Genomic DNA, 27,075 nt, shown 5'->3' on the forward strand with positions numbered 1-27,075 from the left:
CACGCTGGCCGTGTTTCTGCAGAGATTAGTCACGAAGCAGGAGCTGGATATTGGATGTGAGGAACGCAAATGATCGCTGTTTGCTCTGAATATATTTAGACTCCTGTAGAAAGCTTTGGCAGGTCCTCTGGCTCCCTCACACAGGTGTTAGCTCATCTCCCATGGTTCATGGAGAGAGGAGTGTGTGGTTATGTGTGTAGGATTGGCTAAAGCTTTTGTGGAGGTCAGAGCTCAGTGAACTGCTTTACATCCACTCATTAAGTCCCTAACACTCTCTGAACCTGAGGGAGGCCTGTGCCATAAATCTTAAGCATGCAGGATGGTGGTGCTGCAATCAGGAGCAGAGTGTTGGCATTGCACATACTGCTGCTGTTGGCAAGGCACTGATTATCCTGGAGTAGCTGAGCAGAAACATCTCTTCAGCAGGGTATGAAAGGCAGATACCAAAGCCTTTCCATTCTCTCCAGCAGTGAGTTTAACTGTCTACCAAGAGAAGCCTCTTGTGCTTCTCCTGCAAGCGCTACTTTAGTGTCAAGACCACCATAGGCAGAAAGCAGAAGAGGTCACAAATAACATAAATCCACAGCATTTAAATCTGACTTCTACAACAGTGTTACAAAGTCTTCTTTCTAAAAGCTCTTTGTTTAAAACTGTGTGGTATGTTTTAATAGATTTCCTTTAAAATAAATGCTTCTTGTGAGCACCTTGTGGGGATGGTGGGATCAGGATGAAAAGTGTTCTGTTAAGAGTAGATTGTGAATGACCAGGATGGGTTTAAGAATAGAAAGCTTAGCTATATCTGTGGTGCCTGGTCTGGGAGCTTGAACTCCATCTTGTACAGACACAAGCAGGATAATGTAGTATTCTGATCAGCACGTACCTAAGAATAGTCCTTAAGTACCTAACACATTTTTTAAATCATCTTTCAAAATAAATCAGTTGATTTTTATGGCATATATATATATCTTCTCTCACCTTTAATCCATTTTAAGCTTAAACCCCTATTTTATTTCTTTCAAACTCCAATGGTTTATACTTCAGAATGAGTCATGATTATCTGACTCACAGCCTTTCAAATGTTCTAATAGTACTCATAATCAATGGTATATTTTAAAGAAATCAATGTGTAACAGGGATCGCAGGTAAACAAAATCCTTTCATATTGTGGTCCTGAGAAGAGGCTGACACTTCCTGGCAACTGGCTGGATTGGCTCCTGGGTTTCTTCCACCATCAGCAATGTCATAATTACAGAGATTCTGAATAGCCAGTGATTTTTCCTTTTTTTTTTTTTTTTAATGAAAACCATGTATTAGAATTTGGTAGGTTTGTGGTACAAAACTCATTTTGTGCTTGAGTTTTAACAAGATTTTACAGGAAAAAAATATATTTGGTGGGGTTTTTTTTAGCTTTGTGGTCAGTAACCTGAGAATGGAGGTAATTCAGACTCTACACCATCTTAACTTTGGATGTAGCTTGGGAGCTAAATGGAAGTGAGTAGAAAATAGCAATACAATAGCACTGTGTTGCTGTCTGTTCCCAGCTGCTCAGGCTACCTGCAGTACCTTCTCAGACTAGAGCAGTTTTCAGAAAGCTAAGCACAGCTTTCTCAGTAAAATCAAGGTTATGTTCAGGCCATCTTACAGTTTGTTACCCAAGATGGCCCTTTTTATTCACATATTAAACAAATTAGGTAGTTTTTTTAAATATCCAAGCTTTAATTCTCATATATATCAAATTAGCAGTTTGGGCCAGAGGGGTTTTTATTCTGGTTTACTTTTATCTGATTGAAGCTGTGCTAATGGGCACATACCCCCACTGTGGCTTGTGTGAGGCTTGGTGCTGCTGGTGTTTTCACTGTTACAGCCCAAGTGGCTTGTGTTTGTCATTGGCAGCTGGCATTTCTCATACACTCATAAAACTCACACAAACATTTCAGTTTGAAGAGAAGATCCCCCACACAACAAATTCATGCACATTGTTAGGGTTTTATTTGACCACAGTCCTATCTATAAAAGCCATAATGTGTAAAGTTTAATGAGTCAAGTATGTCATAAGCAATTGGGCACACTGAAAGAAACCAAGGTTGTGGCAGTGAATTTGTACAGCACTCAGTGCCAAGGAACTGTAATTGTGATTGGAGTTCCAAAGTCATCTTGAAAAGCAGATAAGAAATAAAAACTTCTTTAACAGTGTGTGATGGAGTTAGGGAATGGTGACTGAAGTAATCTTGAATGGGATCTTAACCAGGGACTGTTCAAGGATGCTTGGATATGAACATGTGTTTAGAATTACTTTCTAGTAAATGGTTTGTAAAATATGAATGGATTAATCCTTATGCCTTTCATTTGCTATTTAATAATATCCCCTCCTGCTGCCAGAACATGCTGTTTTTATTTTATTTGCTCTCCTAAAATGAAATGCAAACTGAAGTGTGTATATTTGAAGACATTAGGTAGAACAAAGCAAGTTGAGTAGTTCTTTGTAAAAAGAACTAGATAAAACATTGCAATTTCATCATTGAGAAAATTGATGCCATAAGTGAAGTAACAGGAGTAAATGATGGTTTTGTTTTGTGCTCTGCTGTGAGGTTTTGGGTTGGGTTTTTTTGTTTTCAGGGAATATTTTTTTGTTTGTGAGGGCATATTTTCTTCTAGGTAGGAGGAGAAGTCATGTTATAGCCAGTATCTCAGGAAGGTTCATATCCAATTTCAAGCTGTAGCTTCCTCGATTCCCTCCTGCCCCCAGGAATTTTCACTGTTAACTGTTCCAAGAATAGCTGCTTTCAGAAATGCATCTTTCCTCACCTGAATTTTAAACAATATTTTCTCCATGACAGAATTCAGTCTTAATTAAAATGTAAAAGATGGTTTTATTGGCTATAGGTAAATGCAGTTCACTTAATTTTACATTTTTAATATCATGGGCTTGTCTTTAAAGGAAGCTCTCAAGTCTGATTGCCTGGAGCCCCCTGAAAGTAGCTCATTCTGCATTCAGGGGCACTGCTGTGCTGATCTCCTCAGGGCTCAAGGTAGAGAGAGTTGTTGCTTTTCATTCTGTGTATTAAAATGAAAGCAAAAGAAAGTAGTAGAGGCACTGTCTGTCTCTCTAAGAGGAAGGCTGTATTCTTACTGTAAGAGGTAATGTTAATGGTAACCCTTGCTTTATTACAACAACGAGGTCAGGATGGAGCCCTAGAAAATGCCACTGCTCTCAGTTAGGCTGCATATTATTCCATTGTAAAGTAGTCCCATTAGTCTGTTGGCTGAAGCTGGCAGTGAGAGTTGTCTGGAATCCAAGACAATTGGCAAAAGGAACTGGAGGGAATAAAATTCTTTCACAGCTGAGGAAAATGCAGAGCACAAAGCTAGGGAAGTAGTTTGAGCAGCCCACGGTAATGTCAGCTGAGACAGAGCTCCTACAGCACCTTCCCTCCCAAGAGCTGGGGGAGTGTCACTGAAACAGGCTGGCAGTGCCCTGTGACACAGGGTGACTTTGTCAGACCTACTTTATAAGAAATTGGTATGGACAAAGGGGAAATTACTTGCTCATAAAAAGAGTAATGAAGGAGGAAAGGTGTCTGAGGTATTGTAAGATCCAGCCCCTGACTCCAAAACTACTGGGCTGTTGCATCCAGGGCTGAAGTGCACTGGCTGCCACACCTGGGAGGATCTTGTTGACTTTTACAATTCAGCCATTAATGATGTCAGCCAGTGGGAAAGCATATATTACGTTCCACCAGTAACATATCTCTTTTGTTAGCTTTATACATCTTGTATTTAAACAAACAAAATCCAAACCTACTTGTAAATGTTCCTAGTAACGCTTCAGTTGTTTATAGTAAGAACTGGAAGAAAAAAAAAAAGGTGTCAGAAGTTTTGACTTTAGCTTCTAGGCAATAGACAGTAGAAATGTCAGGTCTTATACAACCTTGTTGTGTCAGGAATACTCACAGTCACTAAAACATAGAAAAACTAAATACCATTAGAAAGTAAAAATAAACTTTAAAAATACATAAAACATCTAATAACTTGTGTGAAGTGGAGCATCTTTTGAGATTCTGGCCTGCAGCCTTCCTGGGATCTGAGTGCAGAAAAAAAAAACTTATCTGGTTAATCTTAGCAAGTTTCAGTGGTGGGCCTGATTTGACTGGAGGGAGGATGGAAATGCAAGTAAAACAGACGTCTGGGTTCATTGGGTTACACTGATGCTTAGGATGGCTCAGCTGCTATTCAGTATGGAAACTAAGATTTCCATTTATTTGGCTTCAGTAGTTGAGTTTTGGGGTTTGGGTTTTTTAGGGTTTGGTTTTGGTGTTTTAGCTTGGTTGGTTTAGTTTGGTTTTATTGATTTTGGGTTTTTTTGGTGTGGTGGTGGGTTTTTGGTAGTTGTTTTTTATTTTTAAGTAAATTCTGCTTACTACTGTTATCACTCTGCCTCTGAGCATTTTGCTTCCTTGGCAGGAAACACCAGTCTGTCATGACCTGAAAGTTTCTTATCTTTTCTTGACATGCTTGAGAATTCACAGACTTCTGTCATACCATCACTTTCTCTCCTGGACACAATGGCATGTGGCAGCTCACTTTGAGAATAAGTCCAGTGTTAAACCTCTGTTAATAAATACTCACCTTGCACCTAATGCCAAAATAGTGGCTTAACATGATCTCCCATTGGAAAACTGCTGCTCAGGACCTCTCTCCCTTCTTTGAAGACATTGAAAATTTTTCAGATCAGGTTATAAAGCAATTTAGTTGTGTGCTGTCCTTGGAAACAGATGTGCATCCACATAATTAAAAGCAGTTTCATAGCTCAGCAAAAAACCTGCTTTTTTTCTTGAGGAATGAGGTTGAACTAGGACTTGTCCAAATAATGTCTTTAACAGCCAAAGTGTGTGTTTGACCATCTGTGTTTTTCAAATAGGAAAAATTACCCAATAAATTAAGTGTGATTAAGTAAGGAAAAATACCAAAATTCTTACTCAAACATGAGGGATGTTCTGATTGTCAGTAGAAAGTAGTTTGTAAAAAGAGCTTAGGGCTAAGGCTTAGTTAGTATTTTTAAATTTTTTCTTCTGGCTCAGTGATGTTAGAATAACAGTGGAATTAAAATGAATGTAATTACACATTTGTTTTTTGGAAAACAAGTAAAAATATGGCTCTGGGTTCATGGATATTCTATAGGTTTGTCTGATTACAGAGGAGATTATGTCACAAACTGTGTGGAAGACCTAATACTACAAAATTTTAACAAAACTGAGTTAAAAAATGCAAATGACCATTGAGGACCAAGATAATTGGCCTTTTTGCTTTTCCTTATAAAAACAAAGTTTATTTTGCCTTTTAAATAGGCTGGTGAAATCAAATTGGCATCCTACAGTGCATGCAGAATAGATGGTCAGGAATAACAAGTAGAAGCTAATAGTAGAAGCCGGTCCATCAAAGGGTTAATCTTTAAAATCTGCTGTGAATACAAACCTGAACCAGGAGAAATAAGAGTGGGCAGGTAGTTGCATTTATTAGAATCTATTTTTGGTGATCCTCCAAAATCAGGAGGAAAAACAATTGCAAATGCTCTGACGGCCAAATCAGAGCTCTCACCTCCATGTGAGCAGCAGCTCCATGTTGGCTCTGAGGTGTTACTTGGAGGAGGTCCTGCTTAGGTTGTTCACAGACTGGTTTTTCCTCAGATTATTCATTAATGGACAATGGTCATCTTGCATAAATGAGGGCAATCTGCTACGAAAAAGAAGTTTAATTCAGTTGAGTCACGCTTCAGAAGTATTCCTTAGTCTCACATCTGATCAGAAGTAATGGGTGAATCCAGGACTTTTGAAACGCTCTTGGGTTTTAGGATCAGGAGATCTTTGAGAATGTTTGTTTACATTGCAAGTGTTTCTGGAATGCTTGGTTTTCTCTGCAGTACAGGATCTACATAAAAACTATGCCATTAATATATACATGAAAGAAGCTTGATCTGTGAGGTACAGGCTCAGTGTATGCGAGGACACTCTGTCCATTAATCCCACTTCACTGATGATTCCTATGGAATTAGAGAGTTTGCACACCATTTCAATAATTTGGAGACTGCCAGACTTCCTAATGTAATTTTTGTTTTTCCCTTTTTTCCATCAATAAGTTAATGCTTTTTATTTGTTACTTCAGCAGATAATTTTTTATGGTAGCTTTTCTGCTTTATATCCTGCTGGTATGTAGTTTAACAAAATGCCTTTTTAAACAGTGTATTTAATTCCTCAGTCATGCCCCTGGGAATAAATTCTTACTGTATTATATAACTTCTTTTTTATCTTTTCTGTGGTTGATAACCTCTGCAAACTTTCTTTTCAGAAATTACCACCTCTTATTTTCTTTCTGTGTCTTACCAGCTGCTCTTTGCTGCTGGTCATATCCTGTTACAGTGGCTTAAATACTTAAAGAAATTCTTTAACAAGATTCTAGTTTTTGAATCTAGAGCATTCGGGAAGAAAATCAAATTTTCACAGCTGACTGCTGATTTTAGATGTTCTCCATGATGCTGTGTCAATGAGCTGATATTGTGGAGAATCCTTTTTAAAATTACTCTTACAGTTTTTAGTGATTCTGAATGATAGCATTTATGGTGGAAAATGTGATGCTATTTCAGAAGTAGCACTGTTGTACATTTCTGTGTAGAAGTCATGTCCTCCTTACTGGTAATTACTTGGGGTTTTGCAAAGTAAAATATGCAGTGTTTTTGCAGAAGTGTTTAATGGATGTCTTGGTTTAGAGACAAGTTTTAGGAGAAAAAACCCTGGAAAAGGGTGCGCATAAGGCACAGAAAAGGATTGAATAAATGCTGGAAATTGAAATTTGAAAACCTTAAGCCCCACCCCTGCCAGGCCGGTGGCCAGGGGGCAGAGATGGGATCTGTCCCCTTGGTCTCAGGGAAGGAGAGGCACAGGAGCTCATGCAGCCACTTGGGCAGGATAGATGGGAACCTTTCTGGGGTTGGTCTCCTCCTCACAGCAGGCAAAGCTGCTGGGTTTTGGTGTCCTTTCCTCTCCTGGGGCCTGGACTGTCTGGCAAAACCCCCACAGGCTCCCAAGAATGGAGGGGGGGAAAGAAAGGAAAAAAAACCAATCCAAAACAGTTCAAGGGGGAAAAAACCACAACCAAAAACAAACCCTCCCCCCACTCCCATACACACAACCAAAAATACTCAAGGATCTCTCCTGGAGTCCAGAGAAGAAGGTGGGGAAAGAAAGAAATTAAGCTTCTTGCCTAAGCAAGCAAAACTGATCCAACAAAGGAGCAGTGTAACGTCCTGGTCCATGGTGCACTGAGCACACCCTGTGGAGAGCTCCAACAGAGCCTTCACCTGGGGTTCCCAGGCTCCAGCCACACCCTCTGGTTCATATTAAGTCTACAGCAGCCATTCCTGAGGATAAAACAGAGGATTAGGGAATAGAGTATCACCATAAAATCACCCCAAGACAATGGGGCTGGTTGTAAATTGTTGTTAAATCCAGTTCTTGACAATTGAAATTGTTAATTGCTAACGAATGAACATTTTCCTGGGAAACCTCTTTTCATTACAAATGGGCCTTGCTCATCCCTGTTGAGCAGTGGTATGATTAGAAGTGCTGCTGGGCTGTATTGTATTGCAGTTGTACAGTCTCTTTATAATCCAGAGCCCCAGCGCCTCACAGATCAGCCTCTCTCTCTATCTGTGATGCGGACTCCCTCCATGGAAAGAGCCCAGGGTCACAAGAACTTTGTGCCTTTCCTACAGAGCTGAACAACAAAGAAATTCTTTTTCCTGCAATGACCGTGAAGCTGGCCATGTTTACAAATTGAAGTACTTTCATTTTTGTCCAAAATGGTCATTGTTCAATCTCTATAAAGGATGGGAAATAATGAAGTATTTTCCCAGATAAGTGCATTTTGAAAAAAAATCATCTTTGTCTGTATTTTGATTTTTTTTTTCTGGTACAAGATGAGTTCATCAGGACAGCAGAATGGTTAATGACTAAGAGCCTTCAGCTTAAGGGATATCAGCTTTGGTCCCATGAAGCAACAATAAGTGCTCCTCATTTGTGTTGTCATATAGTAAGTCACAGACTTTATTACTATGAAAGATTTTAACAGTCTCTTAAGAAGCCAGCATAATTCCTTACTGAAAAAGACCACATAGAGATTTCAGAGTTGTGGACTATAAATGAATAAAACATCCAGATTTCTTTGAATCAGATCTGAATCAATTTTGGATACCAGGAAAAAGTATCCCTTTAAGGCAGTCCTGACATTTGTCATGTAGCTCCTCACAGAGTTTTCAAGGTATTTTACAGACAGGTAATGTAATCCCATGTTTATTTTTAAGGAATAAAGAGAGATTAGTGGATTGTAGAAACACAGGACAAAACACAACCAAAAATAAATGTGTTTAGGCCAGTTTAAGTGCTACAAAGGTGGTACTATTGATTGCTACACTGAAATTAGTATATGTTATCTCATTAATTCACTCCATCTGCTGCATCATACAGAATAATTTCAAGAATGGTTGGAAGGCTTACCTCCAATACACTTTGAAAGTTTGATTGTATTCATTATATATCAGATTTTAACACCCTTGTCTGTCTTTCTTAGTCTGTTCGCAGTTTTCCAGAGGAGTTTATGCCATCTTTGGATTCTATGACCAGATGTCCATGAACACCCTGACGTCGTTCTGCGGCGCCCTCCACACGTCCTTCATCACCCCGAGCTTCCCAACAGATGCCGATGTGCAGTTCGTCATCCAGATGCGGCCAGCCTTGAAAGGAGCCATCCTCAGTCTCTTGACTTACTATAAGTGGGAAAAGTTTGTGTACCTCTATGACACAGAACGGGGTAAGCACTATCATTCTGACTGATTTTCTGTTTCACACCTTGCTCTAAGTACTGCCAGCATCAGTGCTTGCAGCCCAGTTTTCTTTGGGATGGAGGCAGAACTTTCTGATGGTCCTAGAAAATGAGTTTGTTCTAAAGGACCTAAAATGAGTTGATAAATGACAAGGAGGCATCTTCATGTTACTGAAAACTTCTAAGGAGATTGTCTGAGAATAGTGTTAGCAGAGTAGGTATTCAGTTGGCATGCCTGGTTTCCACAGATCTGCAGACTCCACACTTGCCAGGGTGTTTGAGTCCTTGCTAAATAAATAAGGTCAACACTATGCAAAAGGCTGATAAGCAGGACATTCCACTGTGTGTGACATTGCAAATCCCACACCCCTTTACATAAATGCATATTGCTCCTGTCACTGGACAAAGGCAATCCATGCTAAGATAGGCTCTGGAGATGTCTAAGCATTAATAAAGATCTAAGCATTGTATGTAAGATCTCTGCTGGAGTCCAGGGAAAAAGGTGGGGAAAGAAAAAGAAGCTTTTTGCCTAAGCAAGCAAATACTAATCCAGCAACAGGAACAATGTAACTCAGCTGTGCTGGGCTGGAGAAAAGCTGCTCTAGATAGCTCATATTCCAGAGGCAAATTGAGATACATGTCAAGAATGACCAGAGTTATGTTTAACTAAGTGGAAACACATTAAAACCAGTGTGTTCACGCTTAATTGTTAACTACTAATAAGCAGAAAATGTAGCAAAAATCTGTCCAAAAAAATCTGAAAAATGTGTCAAAAATAGATCACAGAATCACAGAATTTTCAAGACTGGAAGAGACCTATAAGATCATCTAGTCCAGCCGATGTTCTAACTGTTCAACTAGATCATGGCAGCAAGTGCCACATCCAGTCTTTTTTTAAATTCTTCAAGGGATGATGCCTCCACCACCTCACTGATCTAGACATCAGAAACCATTTTCTGTGAGGAATCTTTCAGCTGCCACCTGCTCTGAGTGTATTGAATTTGCTGAATTTCCTCTGTTACAGATTTCACCTGGGTAGCATTTTTTATATCAAATAGATGTGCCACTGCCCTTCTTACCAGCTTTATAATTTTTGACTTCAAGAAATTTTTCAGATCAAAGGATCTCAGTAGAGACAAAGAAGCTTAGATTCTGTTCTTGGCTCCCATGAAAATATTTCCTTAGGCTACTGCATGTTGTTAAGGATCAAGTCTTCAGTGGGTGTGCTTTTCACACTGAAGAATAGTAGCATCACCCAACTAAAAACCCAACTGAAACCTAAAAAATAATGTATTGAAAAAGTAATTGGTTTAAGCTTAGGAAAATGCAGCTTTGTAAAATTGTTTTCTTTTTGTTCTTTGCCATCAAGTTGTGTAATTGTATGGTTTCCTCCTCAGTGATATTATGTACAATACTGTGGTGTTTGGCTCCTGCAATGAAGACAAAAGATAAATTTCAAACAATAGAATAAAATTAGGATGTATAATTACATAGATAGGTGGTGAAGCTTTTAATCATTTGAGTGTGTACATTGTATATACTTACATTCTTAAGTATAAAATAATATTTTCTGTTGCTATGAGATGACTGCAGATTGTGGTCTCAAATGTATCTTTATGTGAAGGTGTAAGATTCAGTTTCTTGAAAACTGCTAAAGCACACAGGAAAAAAAAAAGGTGAGATTCATTAATTTCACCAGCAAGAAGTATGTCTTATTGTTATTTTCAGTTGATAAACTTATTCTTCTATGAAGAAACAGAAATTTAAGAGAAATACCAATTCACATTTCTCTTCTAGTACCACCAGGAAAAACCCAAAACATGCTTTGCAGAGAGCAATGATGCCTTAGGAAATGGCTGCTAAGGGAAGAAAGGACATGAAGTGGTGTGTAGAAGAAACAATCATATGTTCACTCCATACCACATGCTTTTAGTTCATGTGAAAGGGAAAGGCAGGGTTGATTTCTGTTTGTGTTACATCAGTAAGCTGACACTGTTGGTTGCTGTGATGCGTGCAAAATATCTGATTAATTGTATGGTGCTAACTGCCTCAGTGGGCTTCTCTGCAGTAGGACTAGGGCTAATTAAGATTATGTCAGGATGAGATGAGGTGAGGTTATGTACAGAAAGCTATTAAGAATTTAGGTAGCAGTTTTCAGGAAAGTCACCTTTTGTGTCTCATGCTGAGGATTATGTTTCATCAAAACCCTCAGGTTTACTTTCAGTCTTCAGCTCTGTCTCTTTTCTTGCTTTACTTTAAATCAGATGTTGTTCCACTAAATTCAGTGAACTGAAGTAACACAGGTGTGAATGCATGCAGAGGTAAACTTGTGGCTTTCATAATCATCTTATTGTTGCTTGAAAAGTGCGAAGTACTTCTTAATTATAAAAATGGTATGGTGAACTGTAATACTGAAACTTTTGTTTATTTAAAATTTCATAATGTTAAGTAACATTTTGGTTTATTTTTGCCAGAGAAACACAGTTTTGTACAGATTGTTTGCTTTCCATCTGTCAATGTAACACGGATGTTTTTCCCTAAGTTGTTTTGATTTGTGATACCTACTGTGCACAAAGACACTTATTTCTGTCAGGCAGATCATTTAAACAAAACCACACCAAGTGATTTCTGTGATTTGCATCAAGTCCTCATCTTCAGGTCATAGGAGTCATTACAAGACAGGAAAGTGGCCAATGGTAAAGGACAGCTGTGTCTTTAGCATGGAAAGCTGTGTCTTTAGCATTTTGTGTAGTGCCTTCCTACTCAATGGCAGCTCAGTCTGGACAGAGGTATAGAGACAGCACAGGTTTTTTTGGGGTTGTAGCCAAATCCCTCACTAAATCTGAAGTTATTCTGTCATTTGGTTTTGATTTAGTCTATCAGTAGATATCTAGCAAGACCTAAAGTCAAGGAAAAAAAGCCTTAATAAATATGGTTATTGTTGGGTAGATTTTTTTCCATTGGTTAGCAGTAGCCTAGATGAAGGCTGAGACAGGGAAATGTTAATCTAATGCCCCAGGTTATTTGGCTAAGGAGAGTTGAAAATGTCTGCTTTGAAAGCACTTACATCTTTAATCCTTACTGCTACCAAAAGACAAACATTTGACTTGAGTGTAATGGATAGGTAAGGATACAGAAGGCCTCAAAATATAGGTTCAGAAAATATGACCAGTCCTATTTCTTCTAAATATAAAACATCCTGGTACTCTGTTGCATAAAGAAATGCCAGGTGAAAAGAGTGAGGAGGAAAAAAAAAAGGTACAACTGGAAGCTTTTCAATGATCATGTGTAAGGCATCAAATTGCCTTAAAATGGGTTCACTACAAGGCAATTCCCTGCTTCTGCTGAAGACAAAGAACAACTTGGTTGAGTTCTGCTTTTACAAAATGAGGTTAGTTATCTACTGCTATCAAAGGACAAGACACTTCTGTACTGCTTTCCCCGGAGAATGGGCGATTGGAGCTGATAAAAGTGGTGTATAGAACCAGGCTCATTATAGCTTCCACAAAATTAAATTGATGGATTTTTATTTTATTTTAATTAAGAGTTGCATTGAAAGCTACTCATATATAGAATGTAACTTTTTTTTTTAAAGATGTGGGGTAGGATTAATTTTTATGGAATCTAAAAGGACTGTGCTTTAGTACTTGGTAGATTCTTAGAGATTTTAGAATATTGGGTTCTGGTGGACCGACTGGCTCCTGAAAACAGCAATGAAGAATGTAAACTTAGAGAGTGACTGACTCTTGTTTATAAGCACCTTCCATCGGCAGAGAGGTGCAAAAGAAATCCTCCTTCCTTGTTTCTTAGACTCTGTATTATCTTTCTGCATGTCAGGAAGTTTTATTTTATTAGAAAGATCATTTTTCAATGAAGGAAAAATAAAAATAATGGTATTAGCTACACCAACATTAGTAAACCCTGACTTCAGCACCTGCTGTTCAGTCAAATGTCAAAAGAATTGATAGCTGAGCTGTTCATTAACATGTTTATCCTTCAGAGCAGGGGAGTTATCCCACTAGCTGAAAAACTTCTCTGAATCCCTTACATAAAGAAAAAAGAGATTAACGCCAGCTTCCATTTTTCTCAGAATTAAACATGGGCTTGGTCCACTTTAAAATTATAATTCTTGTTTGGTAGTATGTCTATACCTGCTTAATTCTTCTCAGTTGTGCCTGTGAGGTTGATGCATTGAATTTTGATTACACTTTGAAAAGTATGAAAGGTTTTAAAATTTTGACATTTTCTTCTGTAAGTATCAGTATGTGATGAAGAACAAAGCAACACACAAAGCTTGTTTGGGAGCCTATAGAATAAAAGTGGCCTATAAAAAAGTGACCACAAAAGGGAGGGTTATTACAAACTTTGATTCTTCTGAGTGTTTTGGCTCTTTGGAAGTGTGTTTTGGGCCACAGCCCAGGATCATGGGAGTGACACGGAGACAGTATCAATTGCTGGCATTTAGGTAGCTATGTAGATAAGCTGTTCATTCTCCTTTCCCATTTACATGGTGTAGGGAGTCAAATCCTGTCAAGACCTCCCATGTCACAGGACCACGTGTCACAGGTCTCTACATTTTAAGACTTATGTGCCCCAGTAACTGCCATGCAGAAATCTTCTTCTAGGTCAGAAACAACTTGCAGCATGGCCACAAAATGTGGCATCTTTTGGCTTTGCTTGAAAGAAGGTGATGTAGTTTCAGGTTTTTATGCTCTGCTACAACAGAGAACACACACAGTGTAAAAGATCCTTATGATAGAATATCCATTATGTAGATTTAAAGAACAATCATACTCAATGTACTTACATGCAGTAGGAAAATAATCTGTTTCTTTCACCATCAGTTTTTTGGGCATGAACGACTTTACCATCTTATAATACCTAGAATATATATTTATATAGGGTTTAAAGTCATAGATACTGCTTAAAGATGTTTGTATAAAATATAAATAATTTAACCTCACAAGGAGGCAAACCTTGACATACTTATTTAGGGCATATTGTTCCATTGCTTTCAACAGCCTAATGTATGAACCAAAGCTCTGTTCAGGAAACAAGCCAGGACCTTAATTGAAATATTTCAGGATTACTTTACTGTTTGATTTTACTGCCTAAATATGTTCAGGAATAATCTGAGTCTGAACAGTTAAATCTAGCTTTTGATGATCGCTTTCCATTTATTTCTGCTGAAATCTCTGAAGTCTCACACCAGCTCCTTTTATCTTGGTCTCTGTGGTGCACAGATACAGAAGAAAGCCCTTTCACTGATCCTTGCCCAAACAAACACTGAGACCCTGTGTGGGAGAATGGATGTTGGCTGGGTTTTAGGTGGACTGAGAGCCTTAAGCATTTTTCTCCTGATCTTTCCCATTAGCTGCTATTTGTTTAGCTTACCCTGGTAATCACTTAAACCATTTTACTAGCTTAGGAACAAGAGGAATGGATCAACTTTGAAAGTCATCCAGCACAAGATGTATCTTGCTGGCAAGGTGCAGCTTAAGACCAGCAGCACAGGGTTAATGGGGGTATTCTGTATGGCAGCTTTGTGCCCCTTTTCAACAGATGTGTACACACAGGGGCCTCAGTTTGCTGTGGAGATGCCTGGGCCCCATGCCTGAGCATCCCTTGAAGCTGTTGGAACACATACTATTGTCAGCAGTGTTTTCCAACAGGAGGAGTAACTACACATGTACAATATATTTGTGTCTTGCTCCATGGAGCCTCAGACAATGGAGAAATGTGTCAGCACATTCATAAAGAAAAGGGTATTACAGTATCCTGGTATCCACATTCCCACTCTGGATATTCACACTGAGGAGTCTGAATCCAGTTGTGTTTGAGAAAGTGCCAGAATCTGTCTTGACCTTCTGTGAAATCAGCTCATAAACCTGAGGCAGAGCATTCTGGATAGAGAGTAGGAATGGGCAGGTTCAGGATAAATGATGTCTGGAAGTCTAAAGCAGTATGTGTCCATCCTTGTGCTCCTAATAAGAACATCCAGAACCCTCAAGATCATGAGCTGAGGCCCTGAATATCTTCTGTAGTTTACAGGAAAACCAGCATTGGTTTTCCTACAGCAGTGGTTTTTTTTGCTATTTACCAATGTCTTACAGAGCTAAGTCTGCAAATTATTGTATTTATAAACTGAGTTGGGTAAATGCATGCCTTTAAATATTTATCTTATCATAAATATGCATGTATTATCAACTTTTGGAAGAGCAGTAACATTTGATTTTTTTCATTGTGTGCACAAGTAATTTAAGTGGCAGATGCTTTTGTTCTCGGTTGATTTTATGTCTGCAACAAAAAGGCTTAAATGGTCAGAATCTCACTTTTCCAGATTTCCTGAAACAAAGCCAAAGTTGCAACAGTTTCCAAGTGGAGGTGGAGCAGGGAGGGGCTGAAAGGATATGTGAGAAGCATTGTTGGCCCTTTTGCTATGAGGCAAAGGCAAGGACTTGACAAAAAGCCAAGCCTTAGAGGTGATGGACAGGGTTTGCTTGGAAGCAGAAGAGATGAGGTGGAATTTGTGGATCCTGGGAAGAAGAGAGAACTTATTAGACTAGAAAGAAAGTCTGTAGAAAAGAAAACCTGTATGCAAGATAAAGATAATTTTTTTTCAAACCTATTTGTTTAATCCATCTCACCCAACAGATCTAGGAGTGTCTGAAAGTTATTTTTCTTGAGTTCATTATTTTGCATCTGTATGTGCAGCACAGCTTTCAAAGTTGGAAGTCTTTGGTGTCTTTAGCATATGGATGCTCTAAGAAAGGCAGGCTGGCTTCACCTGGGAACTTGGGCTGATTGTGTCCATGGAAGTAAACTGTCTTGCTGACTTAAAATCTCCATAAGGCAGCCAGTACACTCAGTGGGACTGAAGAAAGCAGCACTGTTTAATACAGAGGCAAGATGAAGCCATTTTCAAGTGTGTACCAAAAGGAGATGTGTAACATTGCATTAGTGTGTGAACTGGCCTACTTCAGTGCAGTAGCACGTTCTGGTTATCGCAAGTTTTCCAAAGGACGGATATTTTGACACCTTGCTCCTTAGTGCAGTTAAGGTGGCAGTTATTTATCATGTTAGTATTCTTACAAGTTTGCAAATGTCATCACCTTTCTCTGGATCTTGACTGTGTTTGCTCTTCTTGTGGAGTTGGTCATTCTTAGCCTGCGTGACAACTGCTCCTTGTGGCCCATGGTATTTATGGAAGAAGGGTTGTTTTTTATTCACAACAAGGGAAGCAACTATGCCCTTCTTGGAGCTTGGTGTGGTGGTGGTAAGATGGTTTTCAGCCCAGGCAAATAAACCGTTTACTGGGTGAAGAACTTCTGTGGAGTGAGCACAGGCTGTTGTAGCTTAATAGAATGACTGTAATAGTTGGAAGTAGTAAAAAACACCAAAGACAAAGGAGATTTCTCCTGTGCTTGAGAAATAATCGAGTAAAACGGAGTATCTCAATGAGTTAGTAAATCAAAGCTTCTCCTTCCATAGAGTGGCCTCAGATGCTCCAAAACAGCTTCTCATATGAGCAATGATATGCATGTCCTTTTCTCACTGCTAAAAGAGAGAATTCATATGCTGTTTAAATTTCTTTTGATACAGAACTATACCATGCTGGGTGAATGGTGTGTAAGATTTTAGCTTTGTTAAAGCCTTTGTTCTTTCGAAGCGGTTTTCATTTGATGGTCTCAAAGAGCAATGAGATAATGTTGTATGCAAGGGGTTCCAGTCCTGTTTTTAGGATGGAAGATCTGATATACTGATCAGCAGGTTAACAACCTGGTCTTCATCTGCTTACGTGTATAGAAATACCTTTGAGTTGAAAGCACTGAGCTTTGACTTAAGAGATGTGCTGAATGTCATGCTGGAAGTCAATGGACATGGTTACTAATGAAAAGCAGTTTTTCATGCTCCTGAACAAGATTTCCTTAAATTTTACCATGAATTTCCCTTTTCACCTAGAAAAATACTTGAACCTTTGAAGAAAGTCATAATGGATTACTTAGAAGCTTTGTATTTAAGGCAATTATTAAAACATGTTTGCCATGGAGTTTATATGAACAAATCCATTGGTGTTGTATTCAGTAATTTGCTTCATCTATGACACTTGGCCGATTTAGATGTAGGCTCTTCTTTCAGGCTTCAGAGAATTTACCAAACTAGTTTGATCATATGCCTTTTTCTTTCCAGAAAATATCAGCTGTTTTTGTAAGCATAAAAATTACTTGAGTGCTTTGTTGAAGGAGAATAAATGTGAATGCATTTGACAAACCCACTCAGCTAGTAGGTAAAATGACCTCGTATTGTATTTAGGTTAAGGAGTTTTTAAGGTTTTTTTTTTCTCCTGCAGAGACAGATTTTTCTCTGGTTTCTCTTGAGACATTTAATATCACACCTCCTTTTTCTTTCTTTTTTTTTATTTTATTCACCTTCTTGCAATTCAGAGTAGGACAGCACTGTGAGCCTGCATTTCAGGAGGTATATAAGATATGGTAGTACAGTGGGATGAAAAATAGCTCCATAAAGTGGTTAAGTATTAATCTCTAAAGAAAAAAAGTTTAAATTTCCTGACATGAATTTTATACTCAGTAACAAGTAATTATTCATTTCTTCAACTCTAGATGCATTGCTTTTCCTGGCCACCTCTTTTGCTTTGATTCATGATGCAAAGAATCATTGGGAGGGAAAGGTGACCTGAGGTTTTATTCCTTCTCAGCCTGAGCTCATCGTGTTCACAGGCTGTTGCTTTGCACTTATAAGTATTTCTGACTTACCTTGGTTGTCAGCAGCCCAAGGAAACAAATCAGCAGTCAATGATTTGCACAGCTTAGCAGCATTATTCAGGGCCCCTCTTCAGTTTGTTAAACTGAACAGAGTTGTCATCTCTCACACCAGCAAAGTGTACCCTTTAATGCTGAAGTGTTTCTCCTTCAGTTCTTAGGGCCAGGTTCCCATGTACCTCTCCATGATGCAGGTTAGCCCTGAGTGTGGATTTGCATGTGGGGTACAGCTGTGCTTCTTCCAGGTGCATGGGATAGAGACTGAGTAAAAGGTGCTTTTGCCAAGGTTGTAGCTTAGTGAACAGTGTGGGCTGGTGTGACACACACCTGAGAGTGAAGTATTTAATGAGGCAAAGCTGTGGCTGCTGGAGCACAGCTCAGGTCTGTCCTGTGCCCCAGCACAGTGCCTGGTGCTGGAGCTGTGAGTACTTGGGAGGCTCTGAGCATCCCAGAGCTGTGCTGGCATGTACCAGCAGCAGTCTGCAAAGGTTAGCACATACAAGAAATGGTTGGTCAGGTTTCTTAGGAGCTTCTGAGGGGTTGTTTGCTTAGAGGATATTTTTGTCAATGCTGATAATAATAATTACATGCAGTGAATTGTCAGGGCTGTGCTCATATTAGGTGTAAGAGGGCTGCTCTTGTTTGCATAAAGTGCTAATATCTTTATAACATTTCTTCTGTTGTTTATGAAGTTATTTCTCCACTCTGTATTCATGTTCAGAAGAGCAGTAATACATTTGGTATCTCACATTTTGATAATCTGCCCAACTGTACTTGAGAACGGGTTATAAAGGAGCAGGACCACTCTGCACAGCGCATTGAACCCTCCTGCCCAGGGCCTAACACCTATCCAAATCGGGTTGTTCAGTTGTGGCATTTTTTAATCATCATCTCTGTGTTGTAAGCATTTAACTGGGGCTTCTTTCCCCTTTACAAAGTAAAAGAGACTTCTGGCTATTCTGTCTTAGCCTTTTTTTCACTGAAAGGCTGTCCAGTGAAAAGCCCTCTTGCCCCTTTCCTGTTCTTGTGGCATGGTGTACAAAGCAATCTAAACACAGTGGCTCTGAGCTAGTCTTCAGCTGTCTAGATCTCACAGTTAAGAGGACTTTTCCAGAGAAAAAAAATGCATGACAATGGTCATTAAATATTTTCTGAGTGTACCTTAGAATATTTTAGACACTCTGAAGCCATTAAATAAGTATGTCAAATAATGCAGACATCTTCAGGTGTCTTTTTTAGCAAAAAGTGTTTCATGCTGGTCACTCTGAGGACATCATACTGTAATTTTTATAGCTATTTATGGCTTTGCAAATTCATACTGTGATCCCCTTGGTGATATAAAAAGAATGTAGTCTTGGAATTAACATGGGAAAGGATTTGTTAAAACCCTTGGGTCCCTTCAATTGGAGTGGAGTATTTAATACAGAAGTATATGGGGTTCTAATGGATGAATGCATCAAATAAACTAAAGTGTTGGATGGAGGTGTGATAGAAACAGTATTTTTACTCTATTGAATGTAATTTTCAGTTACATTATGTCCTGCTGAGCCACCTAAAATATTTCAAAGAGTCCATAATTGTCGCTCATTTTTACAAAATGCCAGAGTCACATACTACATTGACCTCAGTCTATGTGCATTAATTCATCATAAATTTAATTTTATGAGTTTAAGTCAGAACTGCAGTATGAAATCCTTTCAGCGCAATTTATTTATTTTGCCAGCATTATAAATACATAACACCATCATAGACTGGATTCTGTCATGATCTGCTGCTACGACTGAAGATGCTGTAAGAGTGTTTCTAGATCAAAGAGTGCTATTTGCTGCAATCTTAGTTCTTACTGGCTTTTCCCCCCTGCTTAAAAAAGGAGATATGATTTTAGGAGCCAATATTAGTCTACAGTTTGTGTAGTTTAGCACATCTTTTATTAGCAAGATAAGGCTTTATTCTTTTTCAAGGGGAATGAAAAAGAAAAACAGAACAAAAATAAGGATATGAAAAATAAGGAAGCCAGTATCCTGACATTGTTTGGCTCAGCAAGATCAACCTTTCAGCTGACTCCACCAGTGTCAGTAATTGCTCTGTAGATAGAATTGCCTATTGCTCCGTAGTGCTGGCATTATCGATCAGCTGGGTTTGTCCATGGACTGACAGTGATAATCTCAAATTAGATCAAGTTTTTATTAAAGGAATAAAATCAAATTATGCCTGACTGTAGACAAATAATAATGAGTTATATAAACACATAATTATTGCAGTACCATTTTTGCAGAGATTTCTTGAAAGAAAAGCCCCCTGGGTTTTTTTCCTGCCATTTGTTACACAGTTCCCTGGGCAGCCCTGTGGATTTTTAATGGCTTTGTAACGCTTGCCACAAGGAGGTGGAGAGCTGGGGGTGGGAGTGGAGAGCTGAACTTCTCTTTGAAAGGGGAGGTGTTTGAGGGGGAATACAAGGATGCATAAGTTATTGCAGCCTCGAGGCAGCAGTAATTTATGCACTGACAGTTTGAGTTTCATGCTATGCTATTTTAAAAAGCCTTACAATGAACTGTCTCTGTTACACAAGTGTCTGTGGTGCTTTAAGAGATATTTCACATCATGGAGACAGTTTGAAGAAAAACTTTTGGAACACATTCATCACAATGTTGTAGTTGTCCTGTTTCAGTAAGAAAAGGAGAGTCAATAAGCAGACTTATTTTCCACATCTTAACATGGATTTGGGTGCCCTGAAGTATTTTGCAGGGTGGTCTCACTGCTTATTTGTCTGGTTTTAGATACGTTGATGTAAGTGAAAATTGTCTACACCTATAGTATTTTAATGTAGTTATTATTGTAGTCATGCTCTCTGGAACCACTTAGCTACACTTTTCAAAGAAAACAACAAAATGGCTGTGAATGGCAGACATTTAATAGTGACCCATTTGGTGTTCATGTTTTTCTTATGCTGCAAATCAGAGGACAGTATAACTGCACATAACATATGAGACCAAATAATGTTATTGATTGATTAAATAATGTTACTGTGACCATACAGTAATATCTCTGTTTTAAAGCACCATTTCCTTATAGGAAAGTATTCAGCTTGGTTGTTTGATTATGAATTTGCAATTATATAGTAGTAATTTTCATTATTTTAATAAATTATCATGGAACTACACATGTGAAGGCATAAATAAAAACAGTGACTTCAAAATTTGGAGAGATATAGAACTACACTGAGCTTTCATTAATAATATAACATTCTGAGTGTAAGCAGCTGTAGACCATTACAATTTAGATTTAATTTATGTAATCTCTGGCTTGACCTTCTTCAAAAACTGGCCACAGTAGGCAATGTAAGCACATCATTGTCTGTCTCATAGTGAATTTTAGATGCCAGCTGCATCCTCATAACATTTTATTGGGTCTCCTATGAAAATTATGGATAAAAAGATAATGTGAGCAATGATGTTATTTGTTCTTAAGTTTTAAGTGCTGTTCATATTGCATAGCTGTCTTCTTGCTTTATGGGATATTAATTTGCATTTTTCTGCAGATAGTGTTTCTGTGACTTTAGTGACCTCCCTCTGACTCAAAAGCTGGGTTTTGTCAAAATGTTTTCAACATTAGAACTTTTACTGCAGGGAATTCAGACTGCTACTGGATGTAACCAAGTTAGCTCAGTTGTGTAAAAATCAGCATATGCCTCAGAGCATAGCAAAAGCCATTCATTGCATTTCTTTGAAATGAAGCTATGCAAACTTGCACAGGTGAAGATTTGACCTAATGTGTTTAAAAATAATTTCTTTACGTGTCCATTTCAAACAACAGAGTTGTAATACCAAGATAAAAACTTGTACAAAACCATTCTTATAAAAGATTTTTAAATCTGCCATTTTTTGATGTTCAAATGTGCTCTTTTTTCTAAATCCCAGATAGGTAATCTTTCGTACTCCACATGAATAATGGATGCTATTTAAAATGTTTGCTTAAGAACAATGAGTTCATTGTATCGATAATGAGAAGTTCTGCTGTGGACCACTTTGTAATATTTTGATTGTCGTGATTTATACCACTCTTGAGGTCAGATGGTAGAACTTCACTTAATTACTGTATTTAACCCGCAGTCATTACTGAAGGTGGGGAGGGAATACATTTTAGCTTGGTTCTGCAACATCTGTCACAATGGGGATTCTTGAGAACTACTTTAAACAAATAATTGCAGATTATTACAGTGGAGTGGAGGGAAATGGGGAGGCTTCAGTGGACATTTTGCTAGAAAATTGAGAATTAGCTTCAGTTTTATTACTTGAGGTATGTTTATGGGAGTTACAGTAAGGAGAATCATGGCCTCAATTGTCACACAGAGACCAGAGTCTAGGAGCTATAAAAGGGGAAATTGCTGTGTCACAAGGGAAACTGGTTTTCTGTAAACTAATAAAAATGATGTTATAATGATTTCTCTGTGATCCCTCAGGGATTTTTAGGGACATATTTGTTAAAGAAACCTGAAAGCTATTGTATTTCCCTGGTTTTAAGTTTTCTTAATGACTGTCCTGTACAGAATATTCCTTGGTGCAGTGTCTTCTTCTCAAGTAACTATTCACAGTCTTTTCTCATTTCCTTTCCAGGAATTTGTACTTTATTCTGTGATAACATAGCACTAGGCTCATCAACATAAGTAAAAAATGTATGTTTTCTTTCCTGCCTGACAGAATTAAAGTTTAGAAAGAATAACTTAAAGCCAATTGAAACCTGAGAAAGAGTGGGAAATGTTGAGTGAAACAGAAATTGCAAAATTCATTTTGGACCAAGCTGAAAAATGTCAGTTTTTCTGCAAGGCATCTGGTCCATGCTATTTCAAGCCTAACTTTTAGTTTAATCTTTGTGCAGTTTTGAAAGTAAGCGTCATTAACTTTCATTTCAAAAAATATTTTCCTTCCTTTTCTTCAGCTTGAGTTATAATTTCAGTTTGGCCCGGATTCATTCATCTTTGTGGTCCCTTTCTCTCCTAAAGGTCTGCTCTTCCAGTGAATGTAATGTTAATTGAAAAAAATGTCACCAGCTTTGTTACTGAATTAAAGAAGCTATAATTGCTAATGGGAGCTTTCCATAAACAGTGAGTGAAGTTATAACCCCACACATGTATGCAGGAAATAAAAAATTTGAGCGTGGCCACTGACCACACTTTACTAAAGGAAACAAGACAGCAATAAACATGCTGCTTTTTTTTGCTGAAGAGAAATTTTTCAGGACTTTAGTAATATCTCTATATTATTTAAATATATTATCATATTATTTTGTCTAAGAATATAATTTTACTGAGACTAGAATTACTTGCATACCTGCCTGTAGTTATCATCCACACTTGGTTTTATTGTATTAATGACTATTTAAAAATAAGTAAGTTAAGACACTGTAAACATACTGTAAATATGTTCCTTTATTAATATTTGTCAAAAGCAAATCAGGTATTTAGTTATGATTTTTATTTCATTGAATTATGGAATTATTGCCCTTCTGCATTATATAAAATTATTTGAAGTTAGTTTATAATTCTATAAATATTTATGAACATATCCTAAATAAAAAGCATGAAATTATCATTAATGCATTTTGCTGCAACAAATACAGCAAGTTTTGGTTACAGTCGTTCAGGTACAGAGAAAACTTTTCCAAGTTTGTTTTATTTTCTGCTCACTGTCATCTTGTTCCTGTGATGTTTCCATGCTGTTGTATAGTGATGATCATGCATAATCTTTGTAGATGTCTTAAACGTTGTTTTATTGGTGTGAATGAGAGATGCTTTCCCTTTGTCCCAAGTGTTAGTTTGTATTTTTGGTAGGAATTATCAATAACTTGCTGGAACCGTGTCTATTTGTAAGACCTACTCAAGAGGCCTGAGTGGTGGGTGTAGGTTCTAGCCAGAAAAAAGAACCACCAGATAGTGAGCTGTCAGGTTTGCTTTCTGTCATATTTCATTCCTGTTGCTTTCCAGACAAGCAGCCTAAGTTATGTTATTTTTTTCTTGCCTCATACAGAAGATGGATGGTACTTGTGGTACCATAGGAGTCAAATGAAGCCATGGTACAAAGTTGCATCTTCTAGTGACGAGAGTATTTTTGCAGATGGAGTAGATTACCTGGACAAAATGGAGTGTTAAGACTCTTATCTATAGTCCTGGTGGCATGTATTGTTCATTCTCACACTAGCCCTTACAAATACCAGGATGAAAATCCTATTAAAACTGAGACCTTTTCTGTCATCGTATTCAGTTTTCAAAGCAAAACCCCTAAGCAACAGGAAAGACTCCAAAATCCATTAAGCTACGTAGCAAAAAATGGCCCTGCTAGGAAAGCAAGCTTGTTTTGTATTTCTTGTGGAGAATGGAGAAGTTGATGTCTCTACCACCAGCTGTGGCTCTGATCATAAAGGACCACTGCATGCTATTATGTTCTAGCAGGCAGTTCTACCACAGTGTTATATGAAGGTCCTTTCCAGGCCTCTGGTCTTTTTAGAGAAGTCAAACCACAAGGTAATTCTCTTTTCTTCTGAAATTAATAGAAATATTTAGTTTAAAAGGCAAGTCTCTGTACATTGGGGTCTTGTTTTCTAATGGTGCCTGGAAGAGACTTTATGCATGAACTGTGCTTGTTTCACTAATTGGATTGTTGCATTCAGCTGCTGTGAGTTGCTTTGACAATACCCAGTGGAGCCTCTGCATTTTGTGAGCGAGGATACAATCATGGTGCATCAGTTTCACCACAACTGTAGCTGTTTTAAAACCATCACATTTGCTGGCCACTCAATAAAGGTCATTCTGTTTGTGACAGAACAAGCCAGCCAGAAAAGAATTACATGGCTTCTGGCCAAAAAAAAAAAAAAAAAAGGGCACCGGAGAAATATTTTATCTTTAAAGATGTCTCCCTTTCTATTATTTTTTTTCCTTGGGATTCTATCCAAAGAAATGAAGTATATTATTCATGTGCCTTTTGGGAGAAAGAATATTTGAAATAGCCTTTTAGCAGTGCATCACTGAGGTCAGTACGTGTATGTCAGATACAGGTGTTGCAGTTTTATTTACTGCGCAGTGTAGAGGGATGCAGTCTGATCCATCAAAGTAAGGGGGAGCTGGCTTCCTCCACATTCCACCTGAGTGTGGGACAACTGCTTTAGTGCAGTCTGAGTGCTGCTACATCACAGTCTTCATTGCCCACCGTTCTTTGTGCTGGTAATGTTCTTCTGGAACACTTAGGAGAAAAGGCACAGTTTTGGTTTTCAAATGCCAAGTGAAAATTTAAGTCATTTTTTCAAAGACAACTGCTGGTGCAGAACCTCCCTGAGTATTTCAAAGCAATCCCATGGCACTGGAGTGTAAAGGTGGGTCCAGGAGTGTTTGAAGGTCAAGCTCAGTGTTGTTGCTCTGAGAAACTCTGTGAAGGGCACAGGAACACAGGAACTGAAGTTTCAGCAGGGAGTGAAATCTTTCTCAAATTGTCAATAATGTATTTTATTTAAGAGGAAAATCATTGAAGAAAATACAAATAATAGGAAGAGGTTTCCTGTGCCACACCAGATGTGCAGCTCCATTCAGAATTCCTGGAGGAGTCAGTGGGGGGGTATGTCCAGTGTATTAGCTTTTCCATACTGCTTGTGTATCATGTCAGTTGGCCATGAATTGATCTCTGCTACTTTCTAAAATAGAGTAAATTTGAATCCAAGTTATCACTTCTCCCTTCTTTGGCCAGTATATTTTATATGTTTTAAATTTGGCATGGCAAAGGGTCTTTCCCATCATTCAGGCTTAGATGCTTAGATCTAAACTGAATATTTTCATAAACTCTTTCTGGAATAATGCAGTGTCTTTGGAAATATGGCTGAAACAATTGCAAATGATCTCTGAATTCCCACAAAAATTCCACATGGCTTTAGCTGAAGCATATTTAGGCTAATATTAATTGTCAGTGTTTTAAAACTCTTGGCAGGGAATGGGCAAGATCTAGAACATACAGGATTTAGCTCTCTTCCTGCTTCACTCCCAAGGTGTTATAGTTCCAGGGTGTAAGAGGGAGAATAAAATACTACTATATGTGGAAAATGAGGTGGGAGTATGATGTGGAAGGCTGAGGAATTAGAAAGTCAAGTTATTTCTCTTCTGCTGTTCAGGATAGATAATGTGATAAATCCACTCATCTCCAGAGTCCTGAGTACAGAGAGCATTTGGGAGTGTGCTTATGATAGGCTGAAGGTCTGAAGTGGTTTATGCAAGAGTACCTGGACCGCTGATGTAACAAAATCAATGGAAGTGTAGAAGGGTTGTGCTTCTCTGCATGCCTGTAGGACCCTGGTCTCAGCCCTTTGTGTTTCACAGTGCCTTTATTTTGAATCATCTCTCAGCTCCACATCATCCACAGTGACAGAGGTAAATCACAATGGGGAAGTAAATCGAGTGGAAGCCATGAAGTGTAGCAGAGGAGGACAACAGGGCTATTTCTGAAAGACAGGAGTGAAGACAATAAGACTTCTGTTACAGGAGAGACAAAAGGGATATCCAAAGAATGAGGATAGAGGTGTAAAGTGTAGACCTTTTAAGACAGGGATAAAAAAATTTCTGCATTAAAAGAATAAAAAGAAAAGGAATCAATGAAATGATGGGCTATGCTCCAAACAGTGAGCAATAATATCTGGCACCAAGAGCTAAGACCTTAGTGGGAGCTGTTAAACAGCAGTACAGCTGGAATGTGATTCTACACCTCTTTTACACTATTTTACATAGCACAGTCTACTCCAGTGTTTAAAGAATATACTTTATAAATTTTTGTGCATTTATTGCCCCCTTTTTTTTTTCAGAAATGACACTAATAGAACTTTTTGCTATAAAAAGAAAGATGTTGGCTAGATAATTCACTGTAGGGAGAGTGTTGAGTACAATCAGGAGGGAGCAGCTCCGTGGAGTTAGCACAGGCATCATATTTTGAGCCTAGAACATCTGTACATTAATAATTGGTAAGGTTAGATGGAAATTTCTTATTGAAGTCAACTCCATTTGCTTGCAGGCGTGACCGACCTGATTTTAACTTGTATTTCATACCTGCACAGAGATAACTACAGTGGCAGGAAATGTTAAAGAAATCTTTCTTAGTTTACTTGGGGTAAAAACCAGAAGTAGACAAGAAGTGTCACCCTATTGCAGGAGGGCAGAGATGGAATCAGAACCTTTTGGTTTACAGTATTGATTTGCACAAAACAACATTTCCACTCTTCATACCAGGGACCTCCATTGTTCTGTGAAATCTTACTTTGCTTGAATGACTATAGTAATGCTCAGCTAGGAGATCAGAACAACTATCAGTGCTTGGGCTTCTAGCTGTGTATGCCAGTTACTGTATATTTTCTCCTTCAGATTAGATAATGATAAAGTTCTTGCATATTTTAGTTTGCT

At 38.3% G+C, this 27,075-nt stretch overlaps 1 protein-coding gene across 4 annotated transcripts in view; it reads left to right on the forward strand.

Moving 5' to 3' along the window:
• Positions 1 to 27,075, forward strand: part of GRIA3 (glutamate ionotropic receptor AMPA type subunit 3) — a 142,343-nt gene that overhangs the window by 24,543 nt on the left and 90,725 nt on the right. For all 4 annotated transcript variants that reach the window (XM_058032486.1, XM_058032487.1, XM_058032485.1 and 1 more), the window contains exon 3: positions 8,620 to 8,859. In XM_058032486.1, the coding sequence (XP_057888469.1) occupies positions 8,620 to 8,859 (240 nt within the window). The remainder of the gene's footprint in view (positions 1 to 8,619; positions 8,860 to 27,075) is intronic.

The sequence above is a fragment of the Melospiza georgiana genome, chromosome 12 (assembly GCF_028018845.1).
Source record: "Melospiza georgiana isolate bMelGeo1 chromosome 12, bMelGeo1.pri, whole genome shotgun sequence".
In the NCBI taxonomy this organism is placed as follows: Eukaryota; Metazoa; Chordata; class Aves; order Passeriformes; family Passerellidae; genus Melospiza; species Melospiza georgiana.